A 19333-nucleotide genomic window follows, 5' to 3' on the forward strand; every position below is an offset into this window, starting at 1 on the left:
CAGAGTTCTCTGTAGAAAGTGTCCAGCTTCTTCATGGCTCTAGTTTAAGGGCAGTAATTCCCACAGAAATACTTTGTGTATTTTGCAGTAAAACAGTCTTTTGCATGAATGACTCCACGTTCTTGTCTTTAGTTAAAAGTCACCCTTGATGCTTGGAACTTTTGGGGGGTTTGTTCCTTTTGAGGGTGAAGAGCCAATGGTGAAGTTTGGATTATGGTCGCTCTGGTCATGACTGGTTTTAACTGTATTATCAGTTTAATTGCTGTTTGTTTGTGTACCTCCAGGATTGTTGAACTGATGATTTTGATTTTGACCAAGCACTATCTCCAGTTTTGTTTTGAGCACCCTGAATTAGCTTGTTGGGACAGGATTTTGATTTCTGGGTGCCAGTAATTTTTGATCCAAACTTTGTGCACAAACTTACTCAATTTTTATGTACATCTGCTTGAAATCTGAGCAAAGCAAGGAGAAAACTTGTCCTCCTCCCTTTTTGAGAGTGAGGGTGGCACTCAGACATGTCATTGTTGTCTCCAGCAGGCGTGGGGTGACTTGCAGTTCGGGCTGCTCGTAAGCACGGTCAGCTGGTCTGTGGTCCTTAAAACGTTGGACCAAAAGGATTTTTCCCTGATGAGCCACAGATTTTATGCTGTTACAGGCTTGGATGTGATATTGTATGTGAAGATGAGTTTACCATCCTGAAAGATGGTGGGTGTAGCAGAAGGGGTGATGGAGCACTGGGAAAGGTTGGGGCTGAAAGCCTTTGGAGCCTGACAGCCACTGCTCCATCAAACCCAAGGCCTGATCTGTTTGCTGACCATCCTGCTTCTGTGTCTCCGTATTTATTTTCCTCAATGAAAAATCCCCCCCTTTTTTCCCTCTGCTCTTTCCAATTCTGCCATGTGCTCAGGCAGCTCCCAAGGCCAGAAGGCATCTGCTTAGTCATGAAATCCTGGATGGTTCCCGTTGCCAGCAGTGTCCAGGGAGGGCTCCAAGCCTCAGTTTCCTTTGCCTGAGTTCTCCCTGCAGTCTCTGCTGCATCCAGGAATTTTTCCTGGGTTAGCATGAATGTAGTGGGTTGCTGCATAAGTGTCCTCATGTCCCTTTTCTGCACTGGAATGGATCAGAACCTTTGGATGCAGCCTACATTTGAAATAGTTCATGGAATCATGGAATCTCCAGAGCTGGAAGGGACCCACAAGGATCACAAGTCCAGCCCCACAGACACCAACAGTCCCACCCTGGGCATCCCTGGGAGTGGTGTTCAAAACTCCTGGAGCTCTGGCAGCCTCAGGGTCATGCCCATTCCCTGGGGAGCCTGGGCAGCGCCCAGCACCCTCTGGGGCAAGAGCCTTTTCCTGAGAGCCATCCAAAGCCTCCCCAGAATCATCACTTGTGTGGAACAGCCTTATTTTGTTCATGTGCTAGCCAAGCATGGGGCTGAAAGGCAATCCATGCTCTTTGCTTCCCATCACATACAGTTTGTTCCCTCCTGGAAGGAGGGAAGCCTTTTCTTCCCATGGCATCTCATTAGCTTGAACATCATGTCCTGTGAGCGTGTGGGCAGGAGCTGGAGCCTCATCTGAAGCTGTGGAAGAGCCAGGCTATCTTTCAGCTGGATTTCTTCCTGACAGTTTGTTCATCCAGAAAGAAGGGAAAATTAAGCAGGCTACTGAACCTTCTCTCCTGCCTGGAAAATGTGCTTTGCCTCTCTCCCGCTGCTGACAATTGCAGATAATTTCAAGGTGCTTTCCCCACCCCCCCTTCCCTTGCTTCATTCTTGTATCAGCAATCAGTTTCGAAGAACCTGCTGGAACATTTGGATCAAAGGGGCATTCTGTCTGTGGATTTGTGGCTCTCCAACGGGAGAGTGTGTTCTGAATAGTGGGTGATTGGGGAGTGGCTGGGTGCCAGCAGCACCTCTCCTGCTGAATGCTGAGGGAGTCCTGGGGAGTTGGCTGTTTTTACTGTGCTGAAGTTCACAGGACCTGTCTCAGCAGATTAAACACCTCACTTTGATAACGCTGAACTCCTGGAGAAACATTTAACTGGGAGGGTGGAATCCTGCCTTTATCCTATCTGCCTCCCAAGAAGGAGGAAAATTTTATCCACTTTTGTTAAAAGGCTGCATTACAGCTTAAAACCAAAAGATCCCAGCACCACACGGGGAACAGGAACATTTTGCAGAATGGCTCTGGAAAGAGCCTGTTGGTTGAACATAATATTCCAGAGTGAAGTTAAATGCTTGGACTATGCTAATTTCTTGAGGACAGTTACCTTTTCAGATGAATTGCACCCTGCAGATGGTGGCAGATTGTGCCCTCCTCCACTCCTGCCAGGAGCGTGTGCTCACTGACAGAATCAAAGCAGCAAAAGGATGAAGCTCTCCAGAAGAGCTGATGATTCTCTTGCCTTTAAAATTGAAGTGCTTTGTGCCAGGGAAAATATCTATGAATATATTTATAGTCATGAACAGTGGAGTCTGGGCTCCTTCGTTGCAAGTGGGAAAATTGCTGTTCCACCAAGTCTGTGAAAGTGGAATCTACTTTTAGATGCTTTGAAATGGGAGTCTGTTTTTTTTTAATCCATGATTTAAAAATATCTGAAGTCCAAATTTTAGAAATCTGTACATAATTGACATGAAGATGATATATACAGACAGTCTAAAGCTGCTGGAGAACGGCAGGTGTTATGGAATCACAGAATCCCAGAGGGGTGTGGAAGAAAAGGGACCTTAAAGCTCATCCAGTCCCATCCACTGCCATGGGCAGGGACACCTTCCACTGTCCCAGGCTGCTCAAGCCCCAGTCTCCAACCTGGTCTTGGGGACTTCCAGGGATCCACGGACATCCACAGCTGCTCTGGGCACCCTGTGCCAGGTCCTCCCCACCCTGCCAGGGAACAATTCCTTCCCAATATCCCATCCATCCCTGCCCTCTGGCAGTGGGAAGCCACTCCCTGTGTCCTGTCCCTCCATCCCTTGTCCCAAGTCTCTCTCCAGCTCTCCTGGAGCCCCTTTAGGCCCTGGAAGGGGCTCTGAGCTCTCCCTGGAGCCTTCTCTTTTCTTCCTCAGCTCTTCCAGCCTGGCTTCAGAACAGAGGGGCTCCAGCTCTTGTGATAAGGAAATTATGTCAGGATCAGGTAGACAGAGATGTTTTTCCTGCTGCCTGGTGGCTCTGGTTTTTCCTGATTCTGGTGGCTCTCTATGGGACAAGGCTGGGATAAAGGGGACATGCTGTGCAAAGTGCCAGGCTGATCCTGCAGGCAGCACCTCACCTGGGACTGATGGAACATTGGGACACGGATCCTGCAGATCCCTCCTTGAGTCTGGCGGTGCCCTGGGAGCCCTGAGCTGTGTGTTGGGGTTTGCTATGCACTGGACAGGGGGTGGCCACCAGCAGAGGCCTCCTGTCACCCACAGGAGAGAGCCTGAAATAGAGCTGGCTCTGGGACACAGCCCCATGCCTGGGAATGTCACTCCGGGGGCGGTGCCTGCCGGGGGAAACCAGAGCTCAGCCTTTCCTGCCCAAACGGGCTGGGGCTGCCGGGCAGCAGAACAGCCAGGGGCTGGAGTGCAGCTCCTGCCCTTCGGGAATGGTCAGGACACTGCTCTGCTCCAGGAGCCCCCGCAGCTCTGCGGGAGGCTGTTTGCCAGGTGCGTGTGGGCTGCTGGGTGGGAGCAGGTGCATTCCTTGGGTTCCCATCCCTCCTGAGCCGTCCTCGGTGTCCAAGGTGCCACAGGTGATCTGGATGTTGTTACTTCAGGTGTGTGCTTGAGCTTAGCCCTAATTTTACCTGGATTTCCGTAGTTACTTCCTATGGACCAAATGAGCTGATTTCAAAACCAGCTACAGTAAAATGGAATGAAAACCAGCATTAAATACGTGGGGTTTTTTTTACTTGGAAGAAAAAATAGGCATAAAAAAATGTTGCATGCATTCTCTTCCTTTAAAGTGTTTTATTTTTCCTTCCTTGCATTCTTTGTTGGGGGCCAGTGGGAAGGCTGGCTGTGGGGGGTTCTGGCTTTCCTTGCCTGAAGGGGAAGGGGAGCAAATCTCCTGGAATGGGCAGCTCCTGCTTCTTGCTGTAATGATGCCAGGGAGCGTTAACCTCTGTGATGGAGGGGATGGATTACTCCGAGCTTCTGCTCACTTGCATTTGCATGTCAAGGATTATTTTATTCCTGTGGATTTCCAAAGTGACACATCTCCTCAGTTTTGTGTGGATGAAGTCATCGAAGTCTGCTGAGGAGGCTGAAGATTGTCATGTTTAGGAGGAGTTGCTTTATCCTCCCACTGCCAAGAATTAAGGAAAATAATGGCATAGGAAGTGGAACACAATGCTTCCAGGGTTTAGCATTTGAGAAGTGGTGTCTTGTCATTTGGATATCAGTCTGTCAGCGCCTTGAGGACCACAGCTTCCTGTTTAAACGCTTCTTAGGTATTTTGGCTTCTAGGATAACTTCCTAGTAATAAATTAAATGTTGCTTTTTGTGTTAAGAGCTGCTGAGCATTAGAGTCCCAGGAGGGTTTGGGTTGGAAGGGACATTCAAGACCATGCAGTTCCAAGCCTCTGCCATGGCGTGGGTGCCACTCACTGGATCAGTTTGCTCAGAGCTCCATCCAGCCTGGCCTTGAACTTCTTTGTTTTTCCTTTTATGCTTTTACGTTGATGTTAACCAAACTGTGACCTGCTGGATTTATCTTTACAAGGTCCAGGGTAAGAGAGCAGCACCAAGCTCTTGTAAATGTTGCACCTGGCTATCTTCAGATTCTTGTGAGGTATCTGTGTGGATTCTAACAGAAAAGAAAGTTTGAACCCCATCCTGGCTCTCTCTAGTGAGGCGCTGGGTGCTGGGGTGGGCTCCTGGCTTTGGTGGAACTGCCCCACTGACATCTGGACTCAGGAATGTCTCTGGGGCAATCAGGATTGTCAGGGGCATGAGGGGTGTTTGCTATTGCGCATGTGCCAGCCTCTTCCGGAACTGAGGAAGCCACCAGCCTGACCTGCTTCCTACTGCATCCAAAGCAAGGAGTCAGAATGAAGGCAAATAAAATATATATATATACACACACACCAGACCATCCTGTTGATGGTGATGCATGATGTCACCCACTGGCAAGGCAAGGTGGCTTACTTCAATATTAACTTAGTTATAGTAATCCTAATAATTAAAGAATTACCCTGTATGAACTGGATTGGATTAACTTTCATCTAAATGGGTGTTTTGATAACTTGAACAGATCCGTCCCTTTTTTACTTGTCTCCCCTCCTCCTGTCCCCCGTTCTGCCCCTGTGTGGCTGCAGTGTTTTTAATTTCACCATCCACCTTCAAAGTAGGAGTAAGTAGTGCTTAAATCCAGGTTTGCTACCGTGGAGTTCCAATGGCCGGGTGAGGCTCTGGGTTTTTATAGCAGTCGCAGTCGGTTCCAGTTGAAGCCATAATTGGTATTTCGGCCTGAGAGCTGCTGTAAATCTCTGAGAAGGGAAGAGAAGGATGCTCTCATTTTGTTAGGCTGCCTCTCTTTCGGATGCAGAGTGCATCTTCCAGCTCTCTGGGCTAATTAAAATGCCATTACAGTACATGTGGTGCTACAATACAGTCTAGGGAGACTTCCAAAAATAGATCCTTGAGTGCAGACAAATTAGAGAGGAAATATGCACTGAGCATTTTCTCATAGGTTTAAAGAGAAATAATCCATTTGCTGTCCTAATTGCTTTCTTGTAAATGTTGAAAGATTTCCCCCCCCACTGTAAATTTCGAGTGAGCAGACAAATAAATAACGCATCCATGATAATTAGCGTTCTCATTACTAATATTGTAACTTGTCACACACGCTTGATATGCAAGTCAGGATGTTCCAGTGGCCTGTGCTTAACGGTCAGGGGTGGAGGTTTTTTATTCCTCAGCCAGCCTGCTTTAGCTGCCTGGTATCCCAAGGTTCCAAGGGCAGTGCATGATCTGGTTTTTAATTCAGCCAAACGCTCGAGCAGAGCCACCCACGGACCCTCCCCAGATCCTGCCAGGAAGTAAGGCAGAGAAATCCTGTTTGCCCATGGTCCTTCCGCCCAGCCCAGCTCGGGTACTAAATGCAAGGTGCTTTTTATAGCGTGATACGCTGTGGGTACTGAGAGCAGGGGGAAAGAAACCCCACGTTCCTGTGCCTGGAAGAGATTAATGGAATTGCTGTGGGCTGACACGTGTAATGGAGACAGCACAGAACTGCTGAGCAGTGCCAGGACCAGCCAGGAGCTCTTGTGTGCTACAGCCTGGGCCTCTCTGTCAGCAGCCTGATGGAAAGGGATGAGGCTTGTGCTGGCTTGTAGAATCCCAGAATGATCTGGGGCCTCAGAGCTCATCCCGTTCCACCGCCTGTCACTGTCCCAGGCTGCTCCAAGCCCCATCCAGCGTGGCCTGGGACACTTCCAGGGATCCAGGGGCAGTCACAGCTGCTCTGGGCACCCTGTGCCAGGGCCTGCCCACCCTCTGAGTAAATCCCCTGCCTGCTCAGAAGCCCCTGATTGCTGTTGTGCAGTGAGGTGCTGTCCAGAATATTTATGAGCAAAGGAAACAGAAGTTGGTCGAGTGGTCTCAAACTCACAGCGTTAGCAGAAAACTGCTCATCCTGAAAAATATCTCTGGGCCACTCTGTTGTCTTCCCTCCATGGAGAACAGGCTGACACTGGCAAAACTAAGTTCTGCAGCCCTTCTGTCTCATTTTTTAAATCTTCTCTCTGAGGTTTCTCCTTGGTTGCCCACAATTCATCTTCAGGTGTTGAAACTAAAGCTCTGGCCACTGACGCTGCCATGTCCCCGAGGGATGACCTTGCCCGTGACCCTCTTGGCACATCCAGGAGGGAACTGGGATCCTCTGTATCCTCACTGAATGCAGAGTGCTTGGTTTTGGAAAATCTTCTGGCTTTTCCTTATTGTGGCCTTGCTTGGCCAGGTATTTCCCTTTAGTAGTTGTACTTTTTTTTATCATTATCACAGTGGGGAGGTTTTACTCCTTTGTCACTGCATCTCCCATCCTTTTTTTTAGTTTTAGTTCTGCATTTCAAGCTCCAAAGGGACAAATTTCAGTCTGTAATGCTGATTTTGTCTACCTCTTGCTCCCGCCTTTCTCTCTGTCTCTCCTAAAGTTTTGCTTCTACACCTCTGTAGAACTTCTTTACTCTGGGTGTCCTTTAAAGATAATTTTTAGTTGCTCATTGCTTTGCTCCAGGAATTCAGGTAGGCTGGGGTGATTTGCATCAGGTTGAAAGATCTGAATAAATGGAAAACCATTTAAGTAACCTCTTCGTTCCCAGTTCTGCCCTGCATTTTTAAGCTCATCAGAGTTGATTATAGTCAGGCTGCTTGCAGTTTTCTTTAAGACCTCATTGAATGTTCCAGCCTTCAATTTCTCTTCATTTCTTGTCTTTTTTAAGTGGAGAAGTTGTTTTTCCCTGTCTTCATCTGGTTTGGTTTTGCCCTGGATGGACTTGATGATTTCAGAGGTCATTTCCAATCTTGACAATTCTGCTTTTGACAATTCCAGTCTTGGTTCTGCTGCTTCATCTTTTCTGATGGTTTTTATCTGTCACGTTTCTGGTTTATTTTGGACTGAACTTATAAATATTACTCTTTGTTTTGCTATTTTCAACTTCTTTAAAACCTGCAAACTCAGCTACTTCCAAACCTGTCCTGGCTATATTTTCTGAATAACTTAAACAACTCTTTGGAACAGATTAAGATAAAAACCAAAGTGTTCAAGTTTCCATCAATGAATTATGGCTTCATCTTGTTAATTAATGAGTAGAAATGCCCATCTGGAAACTAAGCTACACGAAATGTTCCCTGACTCAAGCCATGAATCAGCCAGGCTGGTGTCTGCTATCCTCCAGGCTCCATGGACAGAGCACTTTGTTGCAGAGTTTTGGAGAAATCATCAGCCTGATTCATAGAGAACCAGTTTGAGAGGGATGTTTCCTTGCCAGTTCTGTTTAGTAGCTAAGGACCAATTTGGCCAGCAGAGAGCTGGGGGATATTTTGTAGCTTGTCTGGGCTGTCTCAGTATTCAAACCAGGGTTTGTGGCTTGTGAGGAGTGTCAAACCCTGATTGCATGGCTTGACCTCTTTGTGGAGGGCTCCAGCAGCTCCACATCCTTGTGCTTGAGGGAGGACTCCAAAGATTTAGAGCTTTATTTTTTGTTTTTTGGGTTTTTTTTTTTTTTTATTTTATTTTATGGAGCTTTATTTGGACAGCAAAGACAGGACCTTGGTCTTGGATAGCTTGGTTTTGCTTCAAGTGTTTCAGGTGTCAGTGCTTTAAAAGACGTTCCTAAATGTTCTGCTGTGGTTAATCTAATACTCATTTTGAAACAAAGATTGCAAAGCATTGGTTTGTGGGTATGGGATTTCTTACAATTAAACAAGTCTTAAAAAAAACCCCAAATTGACCTGAATTTGTTTCACAGAGCACCTGGGTGCTGCTACAGGGCTCTGTTTTGTCCATGGGTTCTTCTCCTATGAAGGAACATCTTTATCTGAAACTGCCCAGCAGAGAAGCTGAGAATCCTCTGCTCCCCAGGAAAACTGGGAATTCTCCTGGGCTGTGCTCTCCACTGACTCTGGAGCACCTGATGGCTTGATTATATTTAAAATAGTGATGTTTTGCTCTTCCCCTTCCATCTGGGTATGGTTCCACTGGAGGTGAACCCAGGCAAGACATGGAGAAGTCTCCAGCTGTGCTTTCTCTCCAGAAAAACAGAGAAAGCAGGGAGAAGAAAACAAATATTAACATTTTTCTGACACTGTCCTTCTCCTGAGAGAGATGGGGTGGCTTCTTTGATGTCTCCAGACAGGGTTTGGCTTGATCCTATCAGAGCTGCAGCACAGAAAGGGGTTGGAGGGGAATAGTGAGACAGACTGGCAAAGGTGGAACAAATAGGTTTGAGATAAATTTTCTGTATCCCAGGGTTCGTAATTACACTGAAAACATAATTTAGCATTTTTTGCTTTGGCTTTTCTGGGAGGAGAATGAGTGACTAGAAACTCAGGTGTGGCAGTCGCCAACACTGGTTGTTCTGTTTAACTCTACCTGGATGCAAGATACGATCTTGGAAATATTTTAAATAGGGAACTGCTTCAGCAAGATGGATTTGTGCATCTCATTTACAAAGTATGTTTTTAATGCCTTTCTGAAATCTAAACTTATGCAAAATGGGGCTTGTTATGCATGTCTCTGCATTTTAATCTCCTGCAGTGATTTGTCAGTTTTCCTTAACATCTCACTGGCATATTCCAGCCATTCCTCAAATTTGCTCCGTGGGGCTGTGTCTCTGTCTTAGTTCAGTTCCCGCAGCAAGGAAGGAGTCACAGTTTTCTCTGGTAAGGTTTGTGAGCTGACATGCCTATTTCCTCAGCCTGGGATCAGCACCAGTTGTGGACTTAAGGACCGGGAAACCCTGAGTGTAATTCGGGATAGAGTCTCCTTTATTTTCTGCTTTAGCTGTCCTGGGAATGTTCTCATTTCCATTGATTTGTGCTACTTGTGTTTCTGCTCTGCATCGATAATTGGTTGCTGATTTTTTTTTTTCTGCTTGGAATGGCTAAAAATAGCTCAGCTACCCAAAGTGTTGATGTGATTTTATTTTCTTTTTCCCTCCTCTTTCCAGATGGGCTTTCTGGCAGAGACCAGCCAGTGGAGCTGTTGAATCCACCTCGAGTGAACCACATGCCGAGCTCTGGTAAGGAAAAAACCTCCTATTAAACCTCATTCCTGTTCTGGGGGTGCAGGAATGCTCTGCAGCTCTGCCTTGTGAACAGGAGAGCAGAATGCAAATGCAGAGTGCTGGAACAGAGTCTGTTAGGACTTGCACACCTCTGCTTTCCCAGGCTGGGAGAGTGGGATTTGGGAATGGAGCACAGCAGCCCTGGGAGTCTTGCAGGGAGCTGAGGGGAGCCCAGCCTGGTGGGAGATGCTTGGTTTGCCTTAGAAAGGAGAGGACAGGAGAACAAAGCAACATCTGAAGGAGTCCCTTCCCAGCCCAGAAGGAGGTTTTGGAGCTGCTGCTCTCATTAGGGAGAAGGAACAGGAAGCCAAGGCCGGGCTGATCAAAGTGTGTCACGCTGGGCTCTGGGCTGTTTGCTGTTCTGCCTCTCCTAATGATCCTGCCACGGCCTCTCCTGGGGCTTGTCCTTCTGCTCCTCGTCCTGGCTGCTCCTTGCTGAGCTGGGAGAGCTCTTAGAGCTCAGGGCTGCAGCTCTACAAGTGATGGAAACCAAAGTTCTGCTCCCAGTACATGGAATTCTGGGGGAAACAATCTGCTGCTGGCTTTTATGTTTCCCCCTTCTCACTCCCTGGTACAAGCAGATATTTTTACCAGGGGTGACAGGATATAGCAAACATTATCTTCTCTGCAGGGAGCAGCTCAGATCTTCCAAACCCCCAACTTTCCCTTCTCTGTTACCTTCCAAAATGCCCTCAGGCCCTTTTCTATTAAGGATGAGATCTTGCAGAAGATCTGAGCACTTCTGGTAATGCCAGTTGGAAAAATGTAAACGAAGTTTATTCAAAACAACTTTGGTACACTGGGAGGGGGAGAAAAAAGTGGGCTGTGACCTAACCTAGATTTTTGTGGACTTGAATGCCTGTTTGGAGAAGGAAACCTTCAAGGAGGTAGAGTTGTTGCACTGGGGGGGGAAAAGGAAGAGATGGTTGTTTACCAGGCATGGGCATTTGGCTTTGGATTCTGAGAAATCCCTTTCCCCTCTGTGTGCTCCCAAACGTGTCTGTCAGGTAAGGGAGGTTCTATTTTCCTAACCCTCAGAGGGATTCTCATTTTAAAGTCCCTGTGGTAGCACAGGTCAACTTACAGGTTTTACTGTGCCCCTCAGTTGTGAGCCAGGCTGGGTTTTGTGGCTCTGTGGATCATAGGCCAGGATTGTGAAGGGGATGGGTTTGAATCTTCTAGCCTTTTATTTTGGGGTTGATTTTGTTTGCTGGTTAAGTTTAATGTTTCCTTTTGAGGTATTCAAAAGCACCAAAGGCTAGTGCTGTTTGAGAGCTTGGGGAACTTGATGGTAGAGTCTGTTCTGGCTGCTTTTCCCCAGGTGAAATGAGGCTGTTTGGTGGAGCCAAGCAGGAGTTATGGAGTTCTTGCTGTTTGGACTCCATTTTGAGTATTTTTAATAACTCACCTCTGTGCTTTTGGGAAAACAATGAGGCAGAGATCCCTGGGGAGCTGTGCTGGTGTGAAGTGGGTGGGATGAGAGGTGGGCAGCGCTGCTTCTCTGTCAAATGGTTCTCCCAGTAACTGAGCTATGGGAATGGAATTCAGGATGGGAGAGCTGGGGGTGCTCACCTGGAGAGGGGAAGGCTCCAGGGACACTTCAGAGCCCCTTGCAGGGCCTAAAGGGCTCCAGGAGAGCTGGAGAGGGACTGGGACAAGGGCTGGAGGGACAGGACACAGGGAATGGCTTCCCACTGGCAGAGGGCAGGGATGGGTGGGATATTGGGAAGGAATTGTTCCCTGGGAGGGTGGGCAGGCCCTGGCACAGGGTGCCCAGAGCAGCTGTGGCTGCCCCTGGATCCCTGGCAGTGTCCCAGGCCAGGTTGGACATTGGGGCTTGGAGCCACTTGGAACAGTGGAAGGTGTCCCTGCCCATGGCAGGGGTGGAATGGGATGATCTTAAGGATCCCTTCCCACTGAGCCCATTCTGGGATTGCCATATCTGGCTTTTATCATTCTTATCTTCAGGAATTTGCTGCAGATCTTTCTGAGAGAAGAAAGGAGCAGTAACACCAAGCATTGCTCTGGAAAAACAAGTTGTGTGTGGGATTAATGAGTGGTGTTCCAAGTCTCAGACATGACTGAAATAATGGTTAAAAACAGCATAAGGGAAAAAAATTGCTTGATTGCGTCTTGGGCTATTTTGTTTAAAACATTCTCCTGCCCTGGTCAGGGTAGGGTTGAATAAACTTGAGTGGTCGATGAGCGTTTATGCTGCATTTCTATTGCAGATAAAATCACTGCGGTGTGCTTGTAGGAAACCAAAATGTTTTCCTCTTCACCATGAACCAAGTGAAGAAGAGGTTTGACCCTTGTTAGTTGTTTTTCTCTGATGTGAAATGGTGAGGAAGTTCAAAAAATCCTCCCTGAAATGCAGAGCATTTCAATTCCAAACCAAGAAATATTTACAGCAATTTTATGAAATGGTTTTTTAGGAGTGAATTTGGTTCAATAGAACTGACTTCAGTCATCAGCAGTGAAAATTATTTCTGTCTTCTTTTCTGTATAAATTAAGGATTAATTGGAGGAAGAGAAACATTTTCACTTTTCAAAGACACATCACCCGTAACTGGCACGCCTGAATTTCTGAGGTGCTCGCAGAAGTACAACAAGGCAAAGCCCCCCAGCCCACCTCCTGCTCTGGGGTGCAATAACCATCTTCAGATAGCTCTGCCTGCTCTGCCTCGGGCTCCTGAGGATCACTCCCTTTGGCCCGGGGCAGGAAAAGGAATAAATTCACTTTACTGAGCAACCTTGCTTCCCTTAATTCTTTTTTATTTATTTTTTTTTTTTTTTAATAATCAGAGCCTGGTGAGGCCCTGGTACAGATTTCCCAGAGAAGCTGTGGCTGCCCCTGGATCCCTGGAAGTGTCCAAGGCCAGGCTGGACAGGGCTTGGAGCAGCCTGGGAGAGTGGAAGTTGTCCCTGCCTGTGGAAAGGAGCTGGAAAGAGATGAGGTCCCTTCCAACACAGAGCATTAAGTGGGAGATTTCAGCTCCCTGCTGCTTTTTCTCCATGGTAGATCTAGTTTTCCACTCTCACTTCCACAGTCATTCACAAAAATAATAGTGTTGATGTATGTAGGAATCAATGGTTTGCACGAGCCTCTGGACTAATACTGTCCCTTGGTTTTGTAGTCAGAGATTAATCCCTGTCTGTGAGGGAACAATGTGAGGTTTTGTCATTCCCCAGAAGTAGCGACCCCTCAGAAAGGCTTTCCTTTAGTCTTAAAAATAGCCTGATATATAATATGGATATTATGAAGCCCAGGATGGAGGAGAAACCCCCCAAATTATCATCAAAAGTGAGTTCTGGGAAAAATCATTTTGATGTTGCAATGTACACTGAGCAGATTCAACCCTGTCCTCTCGTTAGGTTACGGAGAAGCTGCAGCTCTTATGGTCAGCCTTGGTGTGACAGTTTTGCCACCATTTAGACGCTCTGGTGTAAGATAAGATTCCCAGAGAAGCTGTGGCTGCCCCTGGATCCCTGGAAGTGTCCAAGGCCAGGCTTGGAGCAGCCTGGGCTAGTGGAAGGTGTCCCTGCCCATGGCAGCGGATGGGTTTGAGTCCCTTCCCACCCAGACCATTCCATGATTCCAAGGTAGCAGAGAAACTGCAGCTTAAAGCCTTGAGAGTTAAAATCAGCTCAAGGTTCTATTTCCTGCAGTACTTATGATTTATGAATATTTGTCTTTAATTTCCAACGCTGAGCTAAATGGACAAGCCATGGCCCATGCAGTGACAATCAAAGGAGTGTTTCGCCTGCTGGAGGAAAGCTCCAGAGCCATTCCCCCAGCAAGGAAAGCCCTGACAGCCCTTCAGCCAACTCCCCAATTTCCACAGAGGATTTGCTGAATTGTGCTGCTATTAGAAGCCCTTTGCAGTCAGTAATTTGGGGTTATTTTTGCAGGAGAGGGGAGGGAACTGCCACATCTAGAACAGAGGAGCAGGGAAGTTCAAGCTTCAGAACCTCTTTTCTGGACTAATGCTGTCCCCAAACTCGTGTTCTGTTGGTCATGGGATAATTTAATGACCTTCTAACTCTGCTTTAGCACTCTGTGCATGTGCAGGGGTGTATGGAAGAGGGATGAGTTTTTTGGCCGCCTCTGTCTCAGCTTCAGCATCCATATTCCACATGGAATTAAACCACTCCTCTAGCCAAGCTGGAAATCAGAGAATAACAGACTTGTTTGGGTTGGAAATGACCTTAAAACCCATCTTGTCCCATGGGCAAGGGCACCTTCCACTATCCCAGGTTGCTCCTAGCCCTGTCCAACCTGGCCTTGGGCACTTCCAGGGATGGGCAGTCCTGAACTGATCTGATGCTGGAGCGCAGAATGTGAATATCCTGATCCCAGTGGGTTTGGAAGAACAGGAGCCCACAGCTCCTCAACTCTGCTTTGTTGTCTTTTGTCTCAGAAAACGTATTTATCTGTCATGATTTATCTGTCTCCTTTCTTACCCATGAGGAAATGGTTATCAATTAGAAGAGCTGGCATGAATTATAAATGATTATCCCTCTTTTAACAGCTGAAAGCAGCACTTAAATGTGAAGCTCTTGAATGCAGTGCTGGTTTCCTGGATGAAAGGCAGGAAAGTTCGCTCTGCTGCAAGCCCCAACTTGCTGGTTTTTTTTTCTTCCTCCCTCACCTCACTTAGTTCATTAATTCACACGGATCAGCTCTGGAATTCACTGCATTCCCTTAGTCCTGACTGTTCACCAAGTGTTATTTTCAAAAATAAGAATTCTTACTGATTCCCTAGCACAGGAAAGGTTGTTTTGAGCTTTTGGTTTATATAAAAGCAGATGATGAAGGGAAGAGCTTTGAATGCTAGAACTTTGTGAAGAAAACTTAGGGAAGGAGGAGATGGCAGGATGCGAGCAGGCGTGGAAGGGCTCCCTTGAATGGTTATTCAGGAATTTGTTCCCATTGCCTCTGGTTTTGCTAAAAATAACAGTACTGTGTGGTGAATGAAAAGTGATAAATGTTTCATGGAAATAGATCATGGATTGGGGCCTTCTTTGGGGAAAAAATTCCATGTGCCTCAGAGGGGATCTTGGAGGCTGTGTCTTGTCTGCCATGTGTGTTTGCAGCCTGGGTGATTTACCTGGGTTTGCAGCCTCAGAGAGGTAATTGGGGTGAAATCTCTGCTGGTCTGCTTTGATTTCATTCTCAGCCCCTTCACTTTTTGGAGGTAAGGCTCGTCCTGGGCTAGCAGTGGTCCAAGACACCCTGTACTCAGTTCTACTTTCCCATCAGCTTCCCTGCACAGATGGTGCCAGCACTGGCTGCAGGATGAGGATGGATGGTCCCATTATTCCCAGGGGCTGTGTTTCCTTTGTCTGCGTGCCCTTTTCATGGCTGTGCCCTGCACTGCAGAGCTCCCTAGGGTGCTTTCTGCCAAAATTAACTGGGGGTAGTTTATTGCTGAAGGGGAGAGAGCAGCCACCTGCGCTCCCGGGATTTTAGGAATTCCTCTTCTAGCATGACACGCGTTTATCACGATCCCGGAGGCTCTTCCCCAGTGTATATTGATTTTCAGGGCTATATTTGGCTCTGCTTTTTCTTGGGACAGTGGAGGGAATATCAGGTGAATGTTTTGTGCAGCGATGCCTAAAATACAGCAGCAGTCTCCAGATATTTCCCTGGGGGATTGCTGATGGTTCATTAAAGAGACCTTTCCTTGTTGCCCAGGGAAGCTGTGGATTCCCCATCCCTGGAAGTGTCCAAGGCCAGGCTGGAGTGGGCTTGGAGCAGCCTGGGATAGTGGAAGGTGTCCCTGCAGGGAGTGGAATGGGGTGGGCTTTAAGGTCCCTTCCAACCCAAACCATTCCGTGATTCTGTGATTAAATATCTCCTCCTTTGGCTTAACTAATATCTTGTGATCTAAACCACTTAATCATCACTACTTTTCCATCTGTTTCTCATTCAAGGAATTGTGTCATATCAGATGATTCATTCATATTTGATTAGAGATTTCATTATAAGCTGGCCTGAAGTTTTTTATGATCTAATGAAAGGCTTTGGAATCACTGATTTGGAACTGCAGTTGTAATATGCAGAATAAATGTACTGCACGTTTTGGTGATACTTTTCCTAGGTACTTTTTAAAGCTCTGACATTTCTTGCCAGTGAATTGTGTACATTTGAATTTTTGAAAGAAGTTTCTGGTGAAATGCAAGAAGAACTCCCAAGCTACTATAGGACTTCTCCAAGTTGCACTGAGTGACCAAACAGTGAAATTTAGGTCAAAACTTGCCTTTTTGATCCATTTATAATCCTGCTTGTTGACAGTCACACTGTAATGATATTAATGAAGCTAATGAAGACCCAGAGTTGTCCTGCTTAAGTGACATACGGGAAGCTTTTTATTTTCACTAAGGACAGTCACCTACCACCTGCGTGCAAATTGTTCCTGAGATTAAGTAAATTGCTACAATTTTTTTTCAATTTTTTTTTCAAAAAAACAGATGAAGTGGTTGCAATAATGTATTTTTAAAAATATTAATGAGGCAGAATTGGAGGCATTTGCCCGGGGAGTGCTGGGACTCGGACGACGCGGATCTGGCCAGGCGCAGGTGGGGGTTTATCCCTCTCTTTCTGAACCCTTCCTCTGACAAGCACTGGGGTTTTCTGCTTGTTCCCTGCTGGCAGGAGGGGTGGGACGAGCCCTGGGCTCAGCAGCAGGTTTGGGAAGGTGTTTGTGACGCACTGAGGGGGAAAGGGAGGGCAGCCAGCTCCTGCCCGTCCCAGTAATCCTGGGAGCCGCTGTGCCTGTCACTTAAGTGGGATTTTCCTTAGGGTGCCATTAGGCCTGCCCTGTCTGCCGCAGCCAGGGTGGATCAGAGGGGTTTTGCTGAGCTGAGCAGCAGAGCTTTGCTGGTGAAACTGGGCTCAGAGGGCGGCAGGAGTTCCCTTCACGCCGCGTGCTGCAGCGCTCGGGCAGGCTCCCCTCGCAGACGTGGCTGGGTGGATGGATACCTGCAGGCACCCAGGAATCACAGCATCCCGGGAGCCTTTGGCTTGTGAGGGATCTCCAAGCTCATCCCCTTCTACCCCTACCATGGACAGGGACACCTTCCACTGTCCCAGGTTGCTCCAAGCCCCAGTGTCCAGCCTGGCCTGGGACACTCCCAGGGATCCAGGGGCAGCCACAGCTGCTCTGGGAATTCCATCCCAGCCCCTCCCCACCCTCACAGGGAATATTTTCTCCCCAGTATCCCATCTGCCCCTGCCCCTGCTTCTGCTTAATGGCTTTGTAGTGGGAGCAGGATCTTGGGAGGAGCTCCCAGCTCTGTTCCTGGAGCTCAACCAGACCATGGTGTCCAGCCTGCCACTCCAGTGGAATTGTGTGTGTGTGTGAGTGCATTTAACCTCACAAATCATGTTTTGGGCTTCAAAGCCAGCTCAGATGTTCCAGAGGGAACGACTCCTTGTCTCCCTGTCCTGCCTTTTATAGTCTGTGGGGTCTGAAAAGCTGCCAGCTTTTCCTGGTGGGAAACACCAGGCCTGACCTTCAACCAAATGTTGTGCTGGAAAAGTACAACTGGAATGTTATCAAAAAAATACCCCTAACTACGGTATTAGGCGTTTGATACCATGTTTGGAGGTATCAAACATTTTTATAGATGGAAAAAATAAAATTCCTTTCACATTCCATGTATAAATCCCTGATACAGGGATTTGTATATACTTATATATGTACATATATATGTATATATTTGTATTATGCTTGTATAATCCCTGTCTCAGGGATTTATCATGTCTTGAATTAGTGCTAAACAGAACTCACATCCCTCTCCCCCATCCCTGGCTGTGCCTGTAACAAAGTCTCTAAAGCCTCAGGAGTTCAAAGCCCATTGGGTTAAGAGATAACACTGTGGAAAAGGCAGAAGGAAAGGCTGGTACTGAAAAATCAGTAAATAGATTTAAAATAAAAAAATCCCTTTTAGGACCTTGAGGACTTCACCTTGGTGACCCCACGCTGGCATGGAGTAATCCTTAAAATTGCAGAGAAGGAAATTCTAGAATTCTCTGGAGTTTCCTTTCCAGGATGGCAGCGCAGGGAAAGGTTTGACTTCTGTTTGGGCTCTGGACACACGACCTGGCCATGCCCCGAGGCTGATCAGGGATGGGAGTGACACGGCAGGGAAGGTGCTGGCTGTGTTGACACAAGCATCAGGTGTCCTGGGTGAGCAGCCAGGAAACTTCATCTGGTTCCATGTGCAGCCAAACGTGCAGCGTGTCCGTGAGGAGCTGTTCCACCTCTGTTCGTGCAGCAGGGCATTGGGGAGCCACCAGGAAAACTCCACTTCTTCTTGCTTTGGGAACACATTGCAGTAAAGCAGATTCTTCATTCTCATTCTCATTTTCTTCATTCATTCATTCATTCATTCATTCATTCATTCATTCATTCATTCATTCATTCATTCTCAGTTTCTTCATGCAGAAAAGCCAATTCTTTATTCACCAAGTTCATATTTATAGGAAGTATCAGAAGGCACTGTGTCAGACCTAACTGGCTAACAATACACTGACACTCAGTTTATTGGTCTGTAAATGGCCAGGGTGTTTGTCTGTCAAATCTCTCTATTTTTGGTTAGTTTACATATTTTGTTCACTGATTGCCATGAGACAGATTTCTTGTTTATTGCAGGTGCAAATGGTTTTCTTACCAGAATAGCTTGTTGTGCTAACTGCTTTCAATCTTATGACCTTTAACATGGGAAGTTACAAGCTAACTGCTAGCTTAGCTAGAGTAGCAGGGCCTAAGCCATATTTTATAAGGCCTTTCTTTTATATCTCTACCTGTATGCAACAGGAACACGTGCATTAATCCACTCTGAAGGGGATTTCAGTCATTCAAGACACCATTCCCCCCTCCTTTTCCCAAATACTCTCTCACAGGTGCCAGCTTTTCACTGTCAGGGTCAATAATGTGGGGTTTACTCATATCCCAAACCCCCCATATTAGTTGGATAATCTCTGTTTTCTCTTTAGTTTCAGCAGAAATTTTGTTCCTCGGCACAGAAGGGGAGCTTTGGAATTGTGCTGCTGTTTGCTGAGTTGGAAAAGGCTAGTTGCAGCAGAGAAGTAGAAAATGCAGTTACTTGGCAACTTGTCTCTGTACATCACCAAGCCCCACCAAGTTCCTGCAGCTTGTAAATACTCATATACTCAAATATTCATGGACTTTTGCCAAAAGGCTTAGCAGTGTATACTTTTCCATGTTGTCTGTATGCTTCTCCTTTGTGTCTTAGTTTCATTATTTCTTCAGTGTTATTTGGGAATCATTTGGGCTTCAATGCAGAGATTTGGCTGTTTGTGTTCTAACAAAGTTACTGCTGCTGGTCAGGATGCTGGTGCAGGAACTACACCGTGGTTCTGTTCCAGAAGAGAAAAATGACTTCAGGTGAGGTGCATAAGGTGACAGACAAATGAAAATTACAGCTGATTTAAAAATCACCATAATATTAAGACAAATTCTAGTCCTTTCAAAGCAGTTTTAGCGGGGGTTTCAGACAGTCCTGGAGCGTGGTGGATATGATGTTTTTG

At 46.8% G+C, this 19333-nt stretch overlaps 1 protein-coding gene across 12 annotated transcripts in view; it reads left to right on the forward strand.

Moving 5' to 3' along the window:
• The window catches only part of HDAC4 (histone deacetylase 4), a 174809-nt gene that overhangs the window by 60332 nt on the left and 95144 nt on the right, over positions 1-19333 (forward strand). For 6 of the 12 annotated variants that reach the window (XM_041465765.1, XM_041465768.1, XM_041465767.1 and 3 more), the window contains exons 1-2: positions 3534-3652; positions 9658-9729. In XM_041465765.1, coding sequence (XP_041321699.1) covers positions 3592-3652; positions 9658-9729 — 133 coding nt within the window. In that variant the 5' untranslated portion in view covers positions 3534-3591. Of the gene's footprint in view, positions 1-3533; positions 3763-9657; positions 9730-19333 lie in introns of those variants that run through there. The other 6 variants (XM_041465775.1, XM_041465772.1, XM_041465774.1 and 3 more) reach the window with 2 other exon arrangements.

Source organism: Pyrgilauda ruficollis, unplaced genomic scaffold (genome assembly GCF_017590135.1).
Source record: "Pyrgilauda ruficollis isolate IOZ18807 unplaced genomic scaffold, ASM1759013v1 scaffold191, whole genome shotgun sequence".
Classification (NCBI taxonomy): Eukaryota; Metazoa; Chordata; class Aves; order Passeriformes; family Passeridae; genus Pyrgilauda; species Pyrgilauda ruficollis.